General features: G+C 32.8%; 2 protein-coding genes across 2 annotated transcripts in view; one reads left to right on the top strand and one right to left on the bottom strand.

The window, feature by feature from the left end:
* The window catches only part of LOC136037954 (uncharacterized), a 28,075-nt gene extending 22,600 nt beyond the window's left edge, over positions 1–5,475 (top strand). The window contains exon 4 of the mRNA XM_065720839.1: positions 1,568–5,475. Within this exon, the coding sequence (XP_065576911.1) occupies positions 1,568–1,583 (16 nt within the window). The 3' untranslated portion in view covers positions 1,584–5,475. The remainder of the gene's footprint in view (positions 1–1,567) is intronic.
* LOC136037953 (NPC intracellular cholesterol transporter 1-like) overlaps positions 1–16,314 on the bottom strand; it is an 88,152-nt gene that overhangs the window by 8,888 nt on the left and 62,950 nt on the right. Inside the window, exons 17-20 of the mRNA XM_065720837.1 lie at positions 14,413–14,579; positions 11,789–11,931; positions 8,798–8,958; positions 6,722–6,915 (exon numbers count right to left, since the gene is read on the bottom strand). Of these exons, the coding sequence (XP_065576909.1) occupies positions 6,722–6,915; positions 8,798–8,958; positions 11,789–11,931; positions 14,413–14,579 (665 nt within the window). The remainder of the gene's footprint in view (positions 1–6,721; positions 6,916–8,797; positions 8,959–11,788; positions 11,932–14,412; positions 14,580–16,314) is intronic.

Below are 16,314 nucleotides of genomic sequence, written 5' to 3'. Positions count from 1 at the left end.
TCCTAAACGACAAAGTTTCGGGTCATGGAATAATTCACTGGAATTGTTTTTGATATTAGACATGGTTGGACTTCGGTTATTTACAAAAATTAAGAATAATAGCGGTCCAAGAACAGAGCCCTGTGGAACTCCACGTGTAATAGGAAAGCTTGATGAACACTCTGAGTCAATCTGAATATACTGTAGCCGCTCTGCTAAGAATGGACGTAGAAAGTTAAGCCTAGGACCTCTTATACCATAAAACTCACACTTTAGAAGTTGGAGATCATGAAACACTGTGTCTAAAGCTTTAATTACCTAAAAATATTGCTAAAACCGTGAAACCTTCATCCAGTGCTTGATTGACTACGCTGCTTAAATAGGCAACCACTTGTTCTGTTGTGTAACCATGCCGAAATCTGAATTGGGTGGGATTTAACACATTACGACGCTATAAATATGTATAAAGACGAGCAGCAAAGCACTTCTCTAAAATACATGATAGCAAAGGAACAACAGAAATCGGCCTATAATTTCCTAAATTATTTGTCTCACCACCCTTATGAACAGGAGTCACACGAGCTACATTAAAACTAACCGAGAATTAATTAGGGACAAAAGTGGCTTCTGGATAAGTGGCAGAATAAATTTAACCACTCTTAATGATATGACATCACTAACAGAGGTATTAATTTTCATTTTTTGGAAGACCTGCTTCATCTCAATTAATGATGCAGGTGCTAAATACGCTGAAACCTCAGATCCCAAATGAAAAAGGCAGTCAAAAATGCTTGGATCATGTAACATCGGACAGATTCCTTCAATAACACGCTTTCCTACCGCTGAGAAGAAACTTCTGAATACCTCCGAGACATCATCAGCACTTTTGGGCATTTCACCTTCTTGGTTAACTATTTCAAGTGAGATCGTTTTCGTTGGCTGTTGAATTACTTCTTTAATCATGCGACATGTTTTTGCCGGACATACCCATACTTCGTCAAACTTCTTCGAGAAAAATTCCCTTTTTGCTTTCATTAATAATCGATTCAGAGCATTGCGGTAATTATTATATATTCTATCGTTTAAATCGCATTTATTATTGATGTTTTTTTTTGTAAAGTTGGTCTCTAATACGCATCAATTTTAGAAGGTCTGGAGTGACCCATGGCTTCTTCGGGGTTGTCTCACACCGTTCTTTTTTCCTTTGACAATGCTTTCCTATTTTACTTTGAGTAATGTGGTAAAACAAATTAAACCTTTTTTCATTATTAGATGCAATTGATAAAATATTACACCAATTCATTTGAGGTGAAACATCCTTATAACACAAGAGAACTGTTTTATTTACATAATGCCAAGAAAACTCATTCTTTAACCTACAACTATTTCCTAGAGGAATAACATGTCTAGAAAACACCAAAATGTCAGAAATATCATTAATAACAACACGGTTGGGAATCAGAGTTAACGTTAAAGAATTCGTCTATTAAGAGTTATTATCATTTCTTCCTTTTTTTGGGGAGGGGGACTGAATGCCTTGTAAAAACAAGATGATAAGATTTATCAAATTTAAAATTTTACTTTTCAGGTTAAAACAGCTATAACCCCATCAAAATAAATAAGGGTAAGTGCCAGTGCGGAGGTATTACTGTTGGACCTAATCGAGGATTGAAAGTCCTTAGGGGATTCATAGTCCCGTAGGCGCAAGAACACTTCAATGGATTTTGCTTGTTTTGATGGACTTAATTGGGCTATTTGAATTCTTCCTAGCTATGTTGTTTTATTGCAAGTTACTTCCCCAGAGTATTGTAATATTTATAGGCATGATTGGAGGTAATAGGTCTGATATTGGTTTTGCCCATCACCTCATCACATGTTAAATACCATGTAGTAATCACGATCCAAGATCCATAAAAATAACATCCATTCTTGTTATGGATGTCCTAACAACCTGTTGCTGTCTGTATCTGGCTTAAGCATTTTATGTAGTGTTGTTGATATCTTAGCATGAACTCTTGAATTCGTTTTCTTTGCAGAAACTCTCAAAGCTTTAATTATTTGAATAGTCTGATAACTGGGACATATTATAATGTTAAAAGACAGCTTCAGAATTCACATTTTTACAGAACAATTTAGGCAACTTGAACTTGACTAACTAGGAGTTTACAAGAATCATCTCCTTTGATTAGAAAACTTGAAGTAGGCTATACAGAATTTTTTCCTAGGGTAAAAGAAAGAACGAAAAAATCTCATGATGAAGAACAAAACAAACAGGACAACGGATAGTAGAAGGAAAAGATAAACTAAACGACGCGGATATTTCGCCCATATAAAACAAGGCGTTTTCAGCGCTAAATGTAGAAGAAACTATATAAAAGAACTAAAGATAAAATATTAAATAATATATGAAATATAAAATTAAAGTAAATAAAATCTAAAACTAAGAACAATTAAAAAAGAAACAAGGAACGAACCAATCTATATATACAATAATACTACTGCGATTAAGCACCATAGAGTATTTCTGAAAAAAGTTGCGAGTGACTTCACTGAACATATAAAATCAATCGAAGAAGCTTCTAGGGTAGGAAGGATAGACTATATGAGCACACAGCGCGGTTCGTGATGAATAAGGAAGTTTTCTAAGTCTAGTTTAAGTAGCAATGATGTTTTTATCAGGAGTGTCAATTTATTTACAAGCAAATTAAAAGATTAAGGCCCGAGAACCTTTCGGTTCGTTAGACCACCTTCAACCACAAACAAACACATCTTTCTAAATAAATAAAACCAAAAAACATTAACCCCCACCGACAGGCCAATATAATGCTCCAACATAATTCAGTTATGGCACTACTAAGTAGTGGCGGATCTAGACCAAAATCTTGGGAGAGGCCCAATGTCACATGAGCACCAATGAGCAAAATCTGGGGGGGGGGTAATGTGACAGAAGTGCCAATAATTGACCAAACTGACAAATTTATTCTAAAAATGAATGGAAAAAGAAAAAAAAACAGGGAAAGAGGGAGACAGAAAAAAATTTTTGGGCCCGGGGTCTCCCCAGCCCCCTCCTCTCCTTGGATCTGTCAGCGCTACTAAGACGAAAATTAAACAAAGTGGCAATTCAGAGTAGAGAAATCCCTCTAGTTTTCCTGGAAAACACTTCGGTCGTGCTCAGGCACAACCAAAGACGGTAAATTACTTAAAAAACTTAGCAAGAACATGAAGAACATGCCGATCAAACAACTGTGACCGGGTCGTTTCACTCCGTGGCCGCTGAAATACGTTTCTGTTTCTTCTGTTATAATTCAGTTATGGTCAGAACCTATTTTAACAACAAGCCAAAAACCCGGATTGGAACCTGATTCCATCGATTACGTTCAGCTTGTTGTCTGCCAGAACCGCCCACACGCGCAGTGGGGTAGTGGCCTAAAATTTCTGTACCAGTAGGCATCTGAATTTAATATTTTTATGGTACGAGGAGAAACATTTAAGTGCCACAAGGTATTGAGCGCATATGGATTGCTAAATTCTTGTTTCTAGTGGAACTACATTTGATATATAATTATATCGACTGCTGGAAAGCCCATTAGTTGAACATTTGATTTTATTGTAGTTTTATTTTGTACTAAGTACGCAAGAAAATGTTCGTAATAAAGGGCCATTTTCAGTAAAGCGCTAAAGACACGGTAGGTTTCAGACTTTTACAGCTAGGGAAGGAGGTAGTGGCCATACTGTTTTTTAAATCGATTTTTGTTCGTTTCAATCTTGATTCGCATGTTAGTTAAAGCTTTGTTCGTTTTGAGGTTTATTTATCCATTTATATCAGTACATGCTATATGTTTATTTGCTATGATTATTTGTTTAGTTTCTGTTCGTTTTGGGTTTCATTTATGCTACAATAGTAAAATATTTGTGTTCGTTTTAAGCTTGATTTGCATATTCAATTTAAGCTGTACTTGTTTTAAGATTTATTTATTCATCTATATCAATACAACAAAAGAATACACAGTAAAAAAAAAAAACAAAAAAAAAAAAACAGGAAGAACAGGAAGATAAGTCTCCAAACCAAGATTATAATATTGGATGCTACAGTGCTGATACTGGTCAAATATGGCTCTGAAGCATGGGTGCTCCGAAAAGCGGACGAAGATTTGCTAGATGTTTTCCAGAGAGATTGCCTACAGATTGTTCTGGGTATCCGGCTGACTGATCCTATTTCAGACAGTAAGCTGTACGAGTAGTGTGGTTCACTCCCGCTTTCTAGGGCAATAATTAGAGAAAGGTTGAAATGGCTAGGGCACATTCTGCGGACGAAGGATGGCAGATTTCCAAAGATTGTCCTTTTCGGTCAGCCATCTAGGGCTAAGCGGAAAGCAGGTCGTCCGCGGTTGGGGTGGGAGGATGTCATAAATAAATATTTAAAGGAAATGGAAGCTTCCTGGGAGGGTGTACAGAGGGAGGCTTTGAATAGATTGGGATGGAGGAGAAGTGTGCGTAGCTGTGTTGGCCTTAGACGGTTTGGTGCTGCCGCGAGTTATTATTATTATTATTATTATTATTAGTAGTAGTAGTAGTAGTAGTAGTAGTAATATTATAAATATTCTAATAACAAATACTAAATCATTGAAAACATCAGTGACGACTCGGAAGTATTACAGTTTCTGCCAATTTTTCATGATGAGATGTTCTGGCAGAATTATCCTGGGGCTATTTTCCACGTGTTTTGATTTCTGGGAAGCAATTTCCGCGGAATGGGGCATCTCTGGAGTGACCAAGAAACCGATTAGAGATTAAAGTTATATTTAAATGAAATAATACTAAAGAGAATTTTTCAGCCAAAATAGCCCGTAGTTTATTTTTTTTATCCCGAGGCTTAGCCTGAGTAATTTCAAATCTAGATTTTTATGGTAAGAATTTATTTTACCAAAGTTTATTTTTATATTATTCAATGTTTGGAAAAAAAAAATTGTGCAAAATACTCGTTAATTACAACTTTTGTTATTGAATTTTGGCAAAGCGAAGAGTCAATTAATTTGAGGTAAAAAAAAAAGATCGATGACATCGAAATCATTATAATAAATATAGAAAGTGAAAACATCGATATATCGTTTGATCAAATTATCGCCCGACACATACAATTTAAAGCGAAACATCTCATCACAAATTTATCTAATAACGGACTTGAAGCAAAACAGTATTTCGCTTTAGATACATAATCTAAATGCCAATTGGCATTCTGCTTCTGCATCGCCTCTGTCAACATAGCATTATTCAGCCATGCAAGGGAGGAATGTGATGTAGATTATGCGATTAAGATACAAAATATTTCTGGGGTTCTGACCATAGCTGAATTGTGAAGATCAATGGCAGCAATGAACATACTTTTAAAACATTCTGGGGCAAGCTTATTAATAATATCAAACAATATAATCAATTGATAAAAGAATATACCTGCGAGAGGAAGAACATTCAGTTTTAAATACAAATTTATGACTAAATCCCTGTCCATAACCTGCTAAAATATGAATGGAATTATTCTGCAAGGCTCCAAGGCTTTTTAAATGCAACTGAAAAGTTGAAGATCATGATGAACAACATTATTTGAGGTAACAATTGACAAGTTAAGAACACAAAAGTTGACAGAAAATCAGGTTAACTTTATCACTAAATCATTAACTTTATCAGCTAAAATATGAATGGAATTATTCTGCAAGGCTCCAAGGCTTTTTAAATGCAACTGAAAAGTTGAAGATCATGATGAACAACATTATTTGAGGTAACAATTGACAAGTTAAGAACACAAAAGTTGACAGAAAATCAGGTTAACTTTATCACCTGTACAATTTTTTAATTCGTGTCAATAAAACATTTGTTTTCATGTCGTATAATAATGGTATTAATTCTGCTACCTTTTTGTTAAAATTCAGAAAATTAATGACGCTTTTCTTGGGAAAAATTGTTTCAACGCCCTTCCATAATAATAAAAAAACACTTTAAATTCTGTTGCTCTTCGAAGAGTATCTGCAAAAACTCTTGCAGGTAAACAAGAAGCTGCAATTAATTGAACCTGAGCTCTTTTTGAGTTTCTTCATCCTCGTGTGTATTGACATCATTTACTCTGGCAATAGCAGGGCTGGCTTTGACTTGATAAACAGTCTTGGCAAGCCAGAGTTTGGAAGGCAATCAATCATATTGGCTGTCCAATCATAGCCGGCTTCTCAAAAATGATCCGCCTCCAAAAATGCTACTTTCAGGGTGAATAATGTCAATGAAGACGGAAATTGTATAGACATACTCAATCTGTCTACAAGTCGGTTGAAAACTTAGTCTTTAATTATATATGTAGACTGAAAAGGTAATATACACATACTGCATAGCAGTGGATATTATATTTATTTTAGCTTTTTATTTTACGAAATCAGAAGAGTGAAAATCATACAACGATGTTATCTATAATAACGGATAATAATGAAAAAAGGTGGGTTTAATCTGACAAAAGAATAGAGTTTTTCTATATAATATATATTCGAAAATTATACATTTTATGAAAATATCACTTTTTTGTAGCTTCAAGCGGGGAAAGACGCTCTACAAGCCTTTGAGATAACACAATAAAAATAATTTAAGAAGTTGTTTAGTCAAGATATTCTCGTTATTTACTAGTTTCATATTAGCAGCTAGCTTACGTGGTATACTTTTTTTTTTACAATTCATCAAGAAAAAAAGAAGGAAGAGAACAAACCTGTAGGGAAACACAGAATGAGGTCCGTTTGGGTCTCCGTCGTTCAGCATTAGCGTTATGTTGTCAGAAACAATTCGAGCTGCTTTCAAGGCACTGTAGAAATCTTCAGACGTTTTCAGAATTGTATGATAGGTATTGAAATAGCTTACAGCAACGTTAATATTGTCGTTGTCATTCCTAACGGTTCTCAGTGCCTATAATATATATATAGATATAAATAACTATGATTATCAAGATGACTACAAAGAACTAAGAAATAAAATATTTAATATTTAACAGTATTGGATTTTGGGAATCTTCGCTATTCAAGATTTTATTTCTCTGTAATTGTTTATTTTCAATGTTTTAAATGTAAAAAAAAAATTTATTATGTATTTTGTTTGATGATAATGAGTGAGACCTATAAAGATTAAGATTAGGATGGGTGTATTTGCCCTAAAATAACTCTTAAGAACCCCCCTCAACATGCCCTAAAAGTTTCAAATTTACACCCTCAGCCATTCCTTAAATATTACTGATACACATTCTGACAGCGATACTACATATAATGTGGTTTTATTTTCTTCAAAATCCTCCAAAATCTCCTGAAAGTTTCATATTAATAAACTTAGCCTTTTTGGAGACCCCGGATCAAACACACCCCTTTTATTGTTTGTACAGACAGGTGAGAAAGAAAATTTGCAATTTTGAGAGTGGAGAAGAAGTGCAAGTTAGAGATTGGATTCCTGGAATAAGTGTTCATCAAGAACAAGGTGGCAAGAAGTGACTTTCGTCGTCCTACCTTTAGCAGGGGTACATTGGAAACGATGACGTTAGTTTGATTGCTTAGCAACTAGCGAAAAGGACTGTAAAAAGAAAGACATAAAGCACGTACACGGTTTTGTGAGTAATGTAAACCAAATGACTTTGATTGTAAAATGGAGAAACACAGATTTCCACTGCAAAATCTCTTGTATCACATAGTTGTTTTCAGACTATTGATTGGTAGGGAATTATGGATACTTACCTTTTATATCGACTAAGATTATCAAGATAGGCAAAATAATAACAAGAGAGTTAAAAATATAAAAATGCAATCCCTAATTGATCACGAGTATTAATGTACAGTATTTTCAGAAACCACCAGCTATCATTCTAAATAGAGGGTAAAAAAATTAAAAAATAAGCAGACAGGAAACAAAGGCTAATAATGGACTTCGTAAAAATTATTGCTTTGAAAGATAAATTCCACCAACAGTGGCACTGAATTATAAATTAATATGTACTCTGATTCAAAATGGCAGTTGTAACATACACCTACAATACTGAGATACAATAGGCCTTTATTAAAATTTTAGTCTTCATAAGCATAGATAATTCATCAGCACGGAGATCACGGAGATCAGCACCACTGGTTTGAACCTTAAGGGTCTAATGCCGTCTTACCTACTTTTTTACTTACTTTTAGATAATTCATCCCTAGATATTGAAAAGACTGCAGAAAGTAGCTGGTAACAGCGTATAATATTCTCTTTTATATGACCTCTATTACAAGCAGTTTTCATCTATCATTTTACAAGCAATAGCATGCATGTACGGATAAATTTGTTTGGAGGGATGGTATTGTCGTATCAGAAAGGGGGAGCAACCCAAAAAAATGCAAGAAATAGTGAATCTGAAGGAGATACGAATTATAGAGAAAATCGTTAAATTTAAAAACGAGGGAGGTCAAGGTACCGATGGCCTTCACATGAATATGTTCTTTAGGCTTCTTAATTTGTATTGGTTAGTGCCTAAGGCCGTGCCTAGAGAGGACGGTTACCAGGTTTGACCCCCCCCTCCCCATCAATATTCAGACTGAGTAAAATTTAAAAAGAAGTTAGAGGAATACATTTGAAACATGCTTAGCAGGTACAGCGATTACATAATTTTATCGAAATTTTAGTAGGAGCACATTTGCAAGAAACATTCTAAAAAAAAAATATTCAGAAAACTTAACTCTTTAAAGAAACAAATAAAGCCATCATACTTGCAGATCCATTAAAAGTTGTCAAGTCAAAAAATTAAATAAAATGGTTAATTTCATGAAAGACTTACACTAGCGTACGCGGCCTTTCCTCCTTTAGGGCAAGATTCTCCTGGAATATCTTCAAGAAAAAATTCTAGGTAATTATCAAAAGCTGCTTGGTCAGGCCACCGAGCTTCAGACCCATTAATGATTGAATGAGTTACGTCACATTTCATGCAAGCAAACGGTGCTGAAAGAGAAATTTTTTTACGGGGTAATTCTGATGTGAAAAGGTAACGATTGTTGCCCTAATTTGTGTACTTAAATTTTTACAACAGAGAAAAAATTTCCATAATTCTAAGAAGAGGGTGAAAAAAAAAACATGAAGGGGTAAGACCAGACTAAAATATTGACCATTGAATTTCTTATATTTATCTTGAATTCCTTATATATATCTGTAGCTATTAAGTAAAAACAGCACTCTTCTACATGAAAGTAAAAATAACTGCTAAAACGTTAAAAATATTTGGTCAAAAATGTTTATACAAATTTTTAATTCTACGTAAATGACCAAATTTTTCAAGAATTTTAAGTACAGGTCTCGCAAATCCAGTCTCACCTTCCAAAGAAACCTTTTCATTAATTCTTATACCAAATCCAACTGATTAAATCGTGCCGTAGCTTAAAAGTATTATTCAACAAAGACAGCCTGAATAAATCATCCCCTTGAGACCCCTCCCTCTCACAAAAAAATCAGTACAGACAGGCTTGTAATTACTCAGTTAAATTTGTTACCAACAAACTCGGTTGATTTTGTTTGTTTGTCCGACAGCACATGCCTAATTAATTAACTTCTGCCAAACTTTTGACTATATCTGAGCTTTTATACCCAGGTTTTGCTGATGGTATATTTTTTTTAAGAGATGAAAATATTAATTGTATCTTTTTCTTATGACTTTGTTTAGTTCCTGCACATTCTGTTGGAGCTCTTGTTCATTTACACAAACAATGTCAATATACCACAAGTCATTTATCCAGTTCCATTATAAAAATTTTAAGGTTAATTCGTAAAAAATGAAAAAATGAAGTATTTTTAACTTACGAACGGGTGATGGGATCTTAATGAAATTTGATGTTTGGAAGAATATCGTGTCTCAGAGCTCTTATTCTAAATCCCGACCAGATTTAAATCCTGGCAGAACTCAATCCCCTAGAAAGAATCAAGATGTGGACTTCAATGGACGACAAAGTTAAAGATGTTTTTTTTTGGTACCCGAGCTAGCCTTTTTAGATCTAAAGCTTGGGTAGCAGCATGATAATTTTGGTACTTAATAAATTAAAGGATATCAAAGGCGCCAAGAGTTAATTTCAGGACTTGGATAAGGTGAAAGACAACCAATGGGATCAATAAATCCTAAGAATCTCAAAATTCAATAAATCCTAGAATCTCAAAGTTTTCAAACTAGGAGAATTTTAGTAAATAATATGGATGGTTGAAAACTCGGAAAAAAATTCTATTTTCTTACCTCCAACCCTCCCTTGTATTCAAGAACTAATAACAAAAAGTGATGATTAGTAAGCTGCTGTCCCAATTTTGATGCCTAAGATTAGTCCTAAAATTAGCCCTAAAATTTATCACATTTTTTAGAGGAGGGGAGGGACTAGAATCTGCCCCTAAAATTTATCCTAAAATTAGCCCTAACATTTGAGTCCCAAAACTACTATGCTGCTGCACTATTTTTAGATCTATAGAATACTGGCATAGGAGAGCTGGATATTAGTGACAACCTTAAATAGAATGAATAAAAAGCAGGAACGAATTAGAATGGATGGGCATCGCCAGACGGCTCTTCTCAAGTGCTCAGTCATGTATGTTTTATACAGGCAATGAAAGAAAATTGTGCGCTTAAGGATGTGCCATGTCACCTTGATAGATAAAACCAAATGGAAAAAAGTATGTTCAGTAAGAGAAGAGCGGGAGCATGTGTAGAATTAGCAAAATTAAAGTTCTTAAATAAGTGTTATTTCGCTATAGCTTTATGGACAAATTTTAGTTGAGGCGCCTTTCCCCCAAATTATTCAATAATAAGTGAATGATTTGTTGTACTAAGAATCTACCTCAGGCTTAAAAAAAATTAACTGTAGATGTGATCAGAAATTTCTCCTTAATCTTATATTTTATTTTTATTTGTTATTCATCTTAATTTTTGTTATTTTTCAATATGATTCAAGTTTTTTTTCATTTTTTTTTCATTATAATATATTTCCTTAATATATTTTATGTCTTTTTATTTAATTTTTTATTAATTATTTATTTATTTCATTATTTGTTTAAAGATAATTTATTTTTCGAATGAAAATAACTTCGAGAGTTTTTTTTTTCTTCCTCGCACAACTATTCAAAAAGAACCTTAAAAACAAGTATTTTTTTTTATTCTTTAGTATGCATGATTGCAGGGACAAAATTAGGAAAAGACCAAGTTTTACTGAATTGGTTTATTAACAGTTCATCTCTTTTTCTGTCTCGAAGGCTTTTTTGGTCCATCATATTCTGCGATTTCTTCGCTATACAGAATTTATAGGTAGTTAGGGTCGCATCAATTCACTCAAAAAAATAATCTAAAACTCAAGTATTATAGCAGGATTTCCTTTAAATGTCAAATTTTACCCCTTTTTCCAAGTAAGCAAAGATTAAACCGGTTTGACGAGGCAAAAATAGAAACTTTTACAAAATCAATCTTATCCCTCACCTAGCTGAAAACTTTGAATTATTTTTGACATACCAACTTTTGACAACTTTTGACAACTTTTGACAATGACCAACTGAGAGTTGGTCATTGTGGCGCTGTCAGTCAAAATTATAATTTTTCAAGGAAGCTACAGATTACTTGTAAAAATGATCACCTATCCGAAGATACATTGTCAGGAAAAGGGGGCTCTATTAATTGTTCATTTTTTCCAGAGGAGGAGACATAACTCTTTCTGAACAAAGCTGTTTCGCTTTCTAAGACTGCTTTTATGAAGGAAGCTGACAAATACATAATAAAAATGTTCATCCAATAAACAGTGTTTATGCTCACCATTGACTAAGGAATTACAAAATGTCCCATTTTGTCTAAATACACGACAGCATGGTGTGGTCAGTCCATAAGAATCTGTGCCATAGTCCAGCCAATCATAGAAGTCATCTAGCCATGATGATGAAGGAGATGCTATATAGGTCCTGCCAAATATATAACTAATGTATACCATAAAACTAAACCATAAAGTAAAGGTACAGGCGTGATTCCTCGAAAAAATATTATGGAAAATACTATGCCGCTTTCTTATGCACAGAAGAAGGATTGGCCTGAAGGGGTTTGAGTAGAATAAATTCATCAATTCAAAACCCTTTTTGGGGGAACTTTATTTTTACAATTTACAACATTCATCAAAATTTGATTTCCAGCTAACTAAACCAACATAATATCCTCTAGCAATTGCTAACGAAACTTAAAACGCACTACCAAAGGGCTTAAGGAGCTACAACAAACCTAGAGTACACATTACGTCAAGGCAGTAATTACAGTGGCAACAAATTTTTTTCTAAATATTAGCCTTTGGGTAATAAGAAGACTTAGATTTCAATGAAAAAGTTGCCTTTTTAAGCAACACATTTTCCAGGCTACAGTTGAGCTATTTCATACAATTCGGAATGAAAAAGCTGTCATACCTAAAATTATCAATTAGCTTAAGATAATATGCATAATAACCATAGCTGGCCAAAAATAGTTGGATTGATTCATGGTTACAGACAGACATGTGCTGAAACACTGTAGAACGATAACAAAGTTTCTTCAAAATTTAAAAACAGATTCCAATTAATACAATCAGAACGCTATTATTTGATTGTTAGTCAATCCAAGTTGGTTATGCTATTGACAAATTTGATCCACATTTAGTGGCGGGCTGAGTGATGTAGTTTGAATTCAAACGTTTTACCCTTGGTTCACACTGTACCAATTTCATGCCAAAACAGCTGTTTTTGGCACAGCAAAAAAATTTTGTTAGATAATTTAATTATTATTTAAAGATAATTTAATTATTAAATTATTAAAGATAATTTAATTATTAACTATTAAATTATTAAAGATAATTTAATTATTCATTACTAAATTATCTATAATAAATTATTAAAGATAATTAATAATTTATTATCTACTATAATAATTTATTTATAATCTACTATAAATTGTTAAAGATAATTAATTATCAAGTATTAAATTATAATTTAATTATTAAAATAATTAAATTATCATTTATAGATAATTTATGCGTTATTAAGGTTCAACATCCGTGTGAAACATTTCCACTGAGCCGCTAAAAATGAATCCTTTTTTCCATTGAAATTATTTGTGATCCATACAATGGATATAACTGAGAAATTAATTATATTTGTCAGAAGGCGTCCATTAATATATAACAAATGATATGAGGAACATTCAATGAAAAATTAAATTCTCGAGGCCTAGGAGGACATTTCCAGGGGGAAGAACGTAGAATTTAAAAGTATATTATAATTAATATTTTAATTGGTTATAACTTTGAATATTTTTTTTTTCTTGACTCCTAGATCTTGATTTAACCCAATTTCTATCCCTATGATGTTTAAATATGTCATAATAGTTTTAGTGCTTTAACGACTGTAATTCAACCGTTTCTGTATGAATATTTTTGTGCTTTTCTTGCATCCGCTAACCCTGTTCGAGCTAAAAAAAAAAAGAAGAAAAAAAAAAAAAAAAAAAAAAAAAAAAAAAAAAGACAACTCTCAAGCAATAGTTACTGACGTTTAAAATTGCAGAATATAAAGAAAATAAAATCCACAAACTGACAACATAAAACATAAGATATAATACAAACATATATACTAGCCAATAAGAAAACCTAAATAATTATTACAATTCTTAATTGCATTTAATTAATAACATTATAAACATTAAAATAAAAGTTAACACGCTTAAGAAATTCTAAAAAGGCATTTTAAAAAGGCAGGATAAAATTTTCTCTTTGAATTCCCTGTTTCCATATTTATAATTTACCTGACAGAAAAATTCAAATATTTCCAACAAAAACGTCTCAAAAGCATGGATATATCGAAGATAGCTAAAATAAAAGCAGTCTTCGTACGTCACGGCTAACAAATATGCAAAATGAAAACTGTCGGTTGTAATATGATACTCATAAAGTGTCAAGTATTTATTGTGCTTAATCAGCTAAATATTATGCTGCCTTTTTACCACAGCTTTGTAATACGACCTTGTTTTCACATAAGATGATAGATGGCAGCCAAATCTTTTGAAAAGAAATTTCGATCATCTGGGTATATCTATATTCGAGAAAAACTGAAATAGATTTGATTCTAAATTAAAAAGTTTAGAGAAAAACTCCAAAGACGGATTGTCTTTTTGATAGTTTTTTTTTTGCATTTTCTCAAGCCTGTTGCAATCTTTGATCAACTACTAAAATTTAATTTTAGTGAAAACGACACGATTAAAAATTACCAAAATTTTAAGGCTGGTATATTTTTCAGATGTTTTAGATTTTTCGAACATTCAGAAACGCTGTTCTGTTGGTTACGTGAATTGCTTTAAAACGTTATAAAGAAACAACAACAACAAAATAAAAAGACGAGGGTATACTCTTTTAAATAATAATTTTTGTTTACCTATTACCAATCTGGGCAGCTAAATATAGCTGGGTCACAACTGAATCAGTATCGCATCCATTAGAGCCACATATCTTTTTTTGAATATCCGCTTCAGTTATATTTAATCCAGTGTCTTTAACAACAAAATATACGGGTGCTCCGACTGCTAAATATTTCCCAAGGTACTGAAAAGAGAGAGAGTGATGACAGATTAAAAAATTTGTATTATACAAATAAATATTAAACAAGTCAAATTAACGGGAGGCTAAATTAAAAGATTTAAATCTGTATTTTAGAAAAAAAAATGAAGACTCTTGAGTTTTAGAATACCAAGATAAAAATATCAATAGAAGAAAAACCCAATTTTTACAATTACTGTTGGAAAAACACCTTTTACCAGGCATTATATTTTATATTATAGACCGTGGCGAAACTGAATCTTTTGTAATGTAATACTGAATCTTTCATATCTATACATTAGTTTTCAGCCATCAAGGATACAAGGAGCACAGGTAAATCTTTATTTAACACAAAACCAACACGTTTGAGAGTACTCACAACGAAGGATCTTTTTGTTTAACCTTTTGATTTTATTAGTAGCTGTCTAACTATTTTTTTTCTAAGAATTTTCAAGCATCCTTTCAAATATGTGACATTCTATTTTGACTACACTTGCAGATAGACTGTAGAGGGGATGAGTTATGCTATCGTCCTAACTCTGGAAATTTCACGAGGTAATTTTCGATAAAATGATTCATAGTTGCAAAACTTGCTGTCGCTTTGTTTGACTTCCCCTCCAACCTGAAAGGCTATTTTAGTAATAGATTTGTTATCATTATGCTGTGCATATTATGTAGGGGCTATTTGAAAATAAACTAGTTCTAAAAATTTATTGAATATGAGCTCCTAATATTTTTTCATCAATATTCACAGCTATATCAATTGTTTACTCCACTGTTCTGACTGAAACTGCAGACATATTAGGGATGAATGTAAGCGAGGAGGAACATAGGAGGGATCTAAGCGATCCACGGAGCCTGTTGAGATTTTGCCGAAGTAATATCAGAGAGAATTGCCAAATAATAGCCAAAAGTGTTCTTCTTTTATTGTGGCACCCTCACCCGCAAACTTAGGATACCCTTTTAGTACAAAATTCATAAATGCTGTATAGATTATACCATATGGCTTTCAGAAAAAAAAGATCTAAAAGCTTATTAAATGTGACCTCGTAGTGTACAGCAAACAAAAACCATGCAGATACAAAAACTACTTCATAATATAAAAAGAAACGACAGACTTAATAGATACCAAGAAACGATATGTAACAATACATTTAATGACAGAAAAAATTTGAAATACTATCCCTAATGGTGCAGACATGTCAATTTACGCTCCCTCCCTCTCATTCCTCAGCATACACTCTGAGGATTAAACGAAATTATTGTCTCAATGGAGCCAATATATGCACTTTTGGGGGCATGTGTGCCCCTTAGCTCTCAGCTGCACCACATATGAAATATGATCTCATAGTGTTTTTTTTAATATAATGTTGTTTTTTTTTCATTTTTTTTTATATTTCAGAAAACATCTGTCCAAAAGAAGAAGATATAAGCGTAGTATATTGCCTAAAATGATCAATTTAATTTTAGCTTGCCATTGTATACTAATTTTGAATCCTTACGAACAACCTGAAAATACAGATTAATTTCGCTCTCTGATACTTATGTGACCTATAGGTTATTTCAATGAGACTATTCAGTTCGGAAGTATGTAATATAAGAAGTTCTGATATTGCATTAAGTAGTTGACTTTTGAAGCTATATATAAAGCATTAAACAATATAATAGTAGAACTCTCTTAGTAGGTTAGCAATTACCTATCATTTAAGTAACATAAATGTGACTTAAAAATCCGAATTCT

Source organism: Artemia franciscana, chromosome 17 (assembly GCF_032884065.1).
Source record: "Artemia franciscana chromosome 17, ASM3288406v1, whole genome shotgun sequence".
NCBI lineage: Eukaryota > Metazoa > Arthropoda > Branchiopoda > Anostraca > Artemiidae > Artemia > Artemia franciscana.
This window is presented reverse-complemented; position numbering and strand designations above follow the sequence as displayed.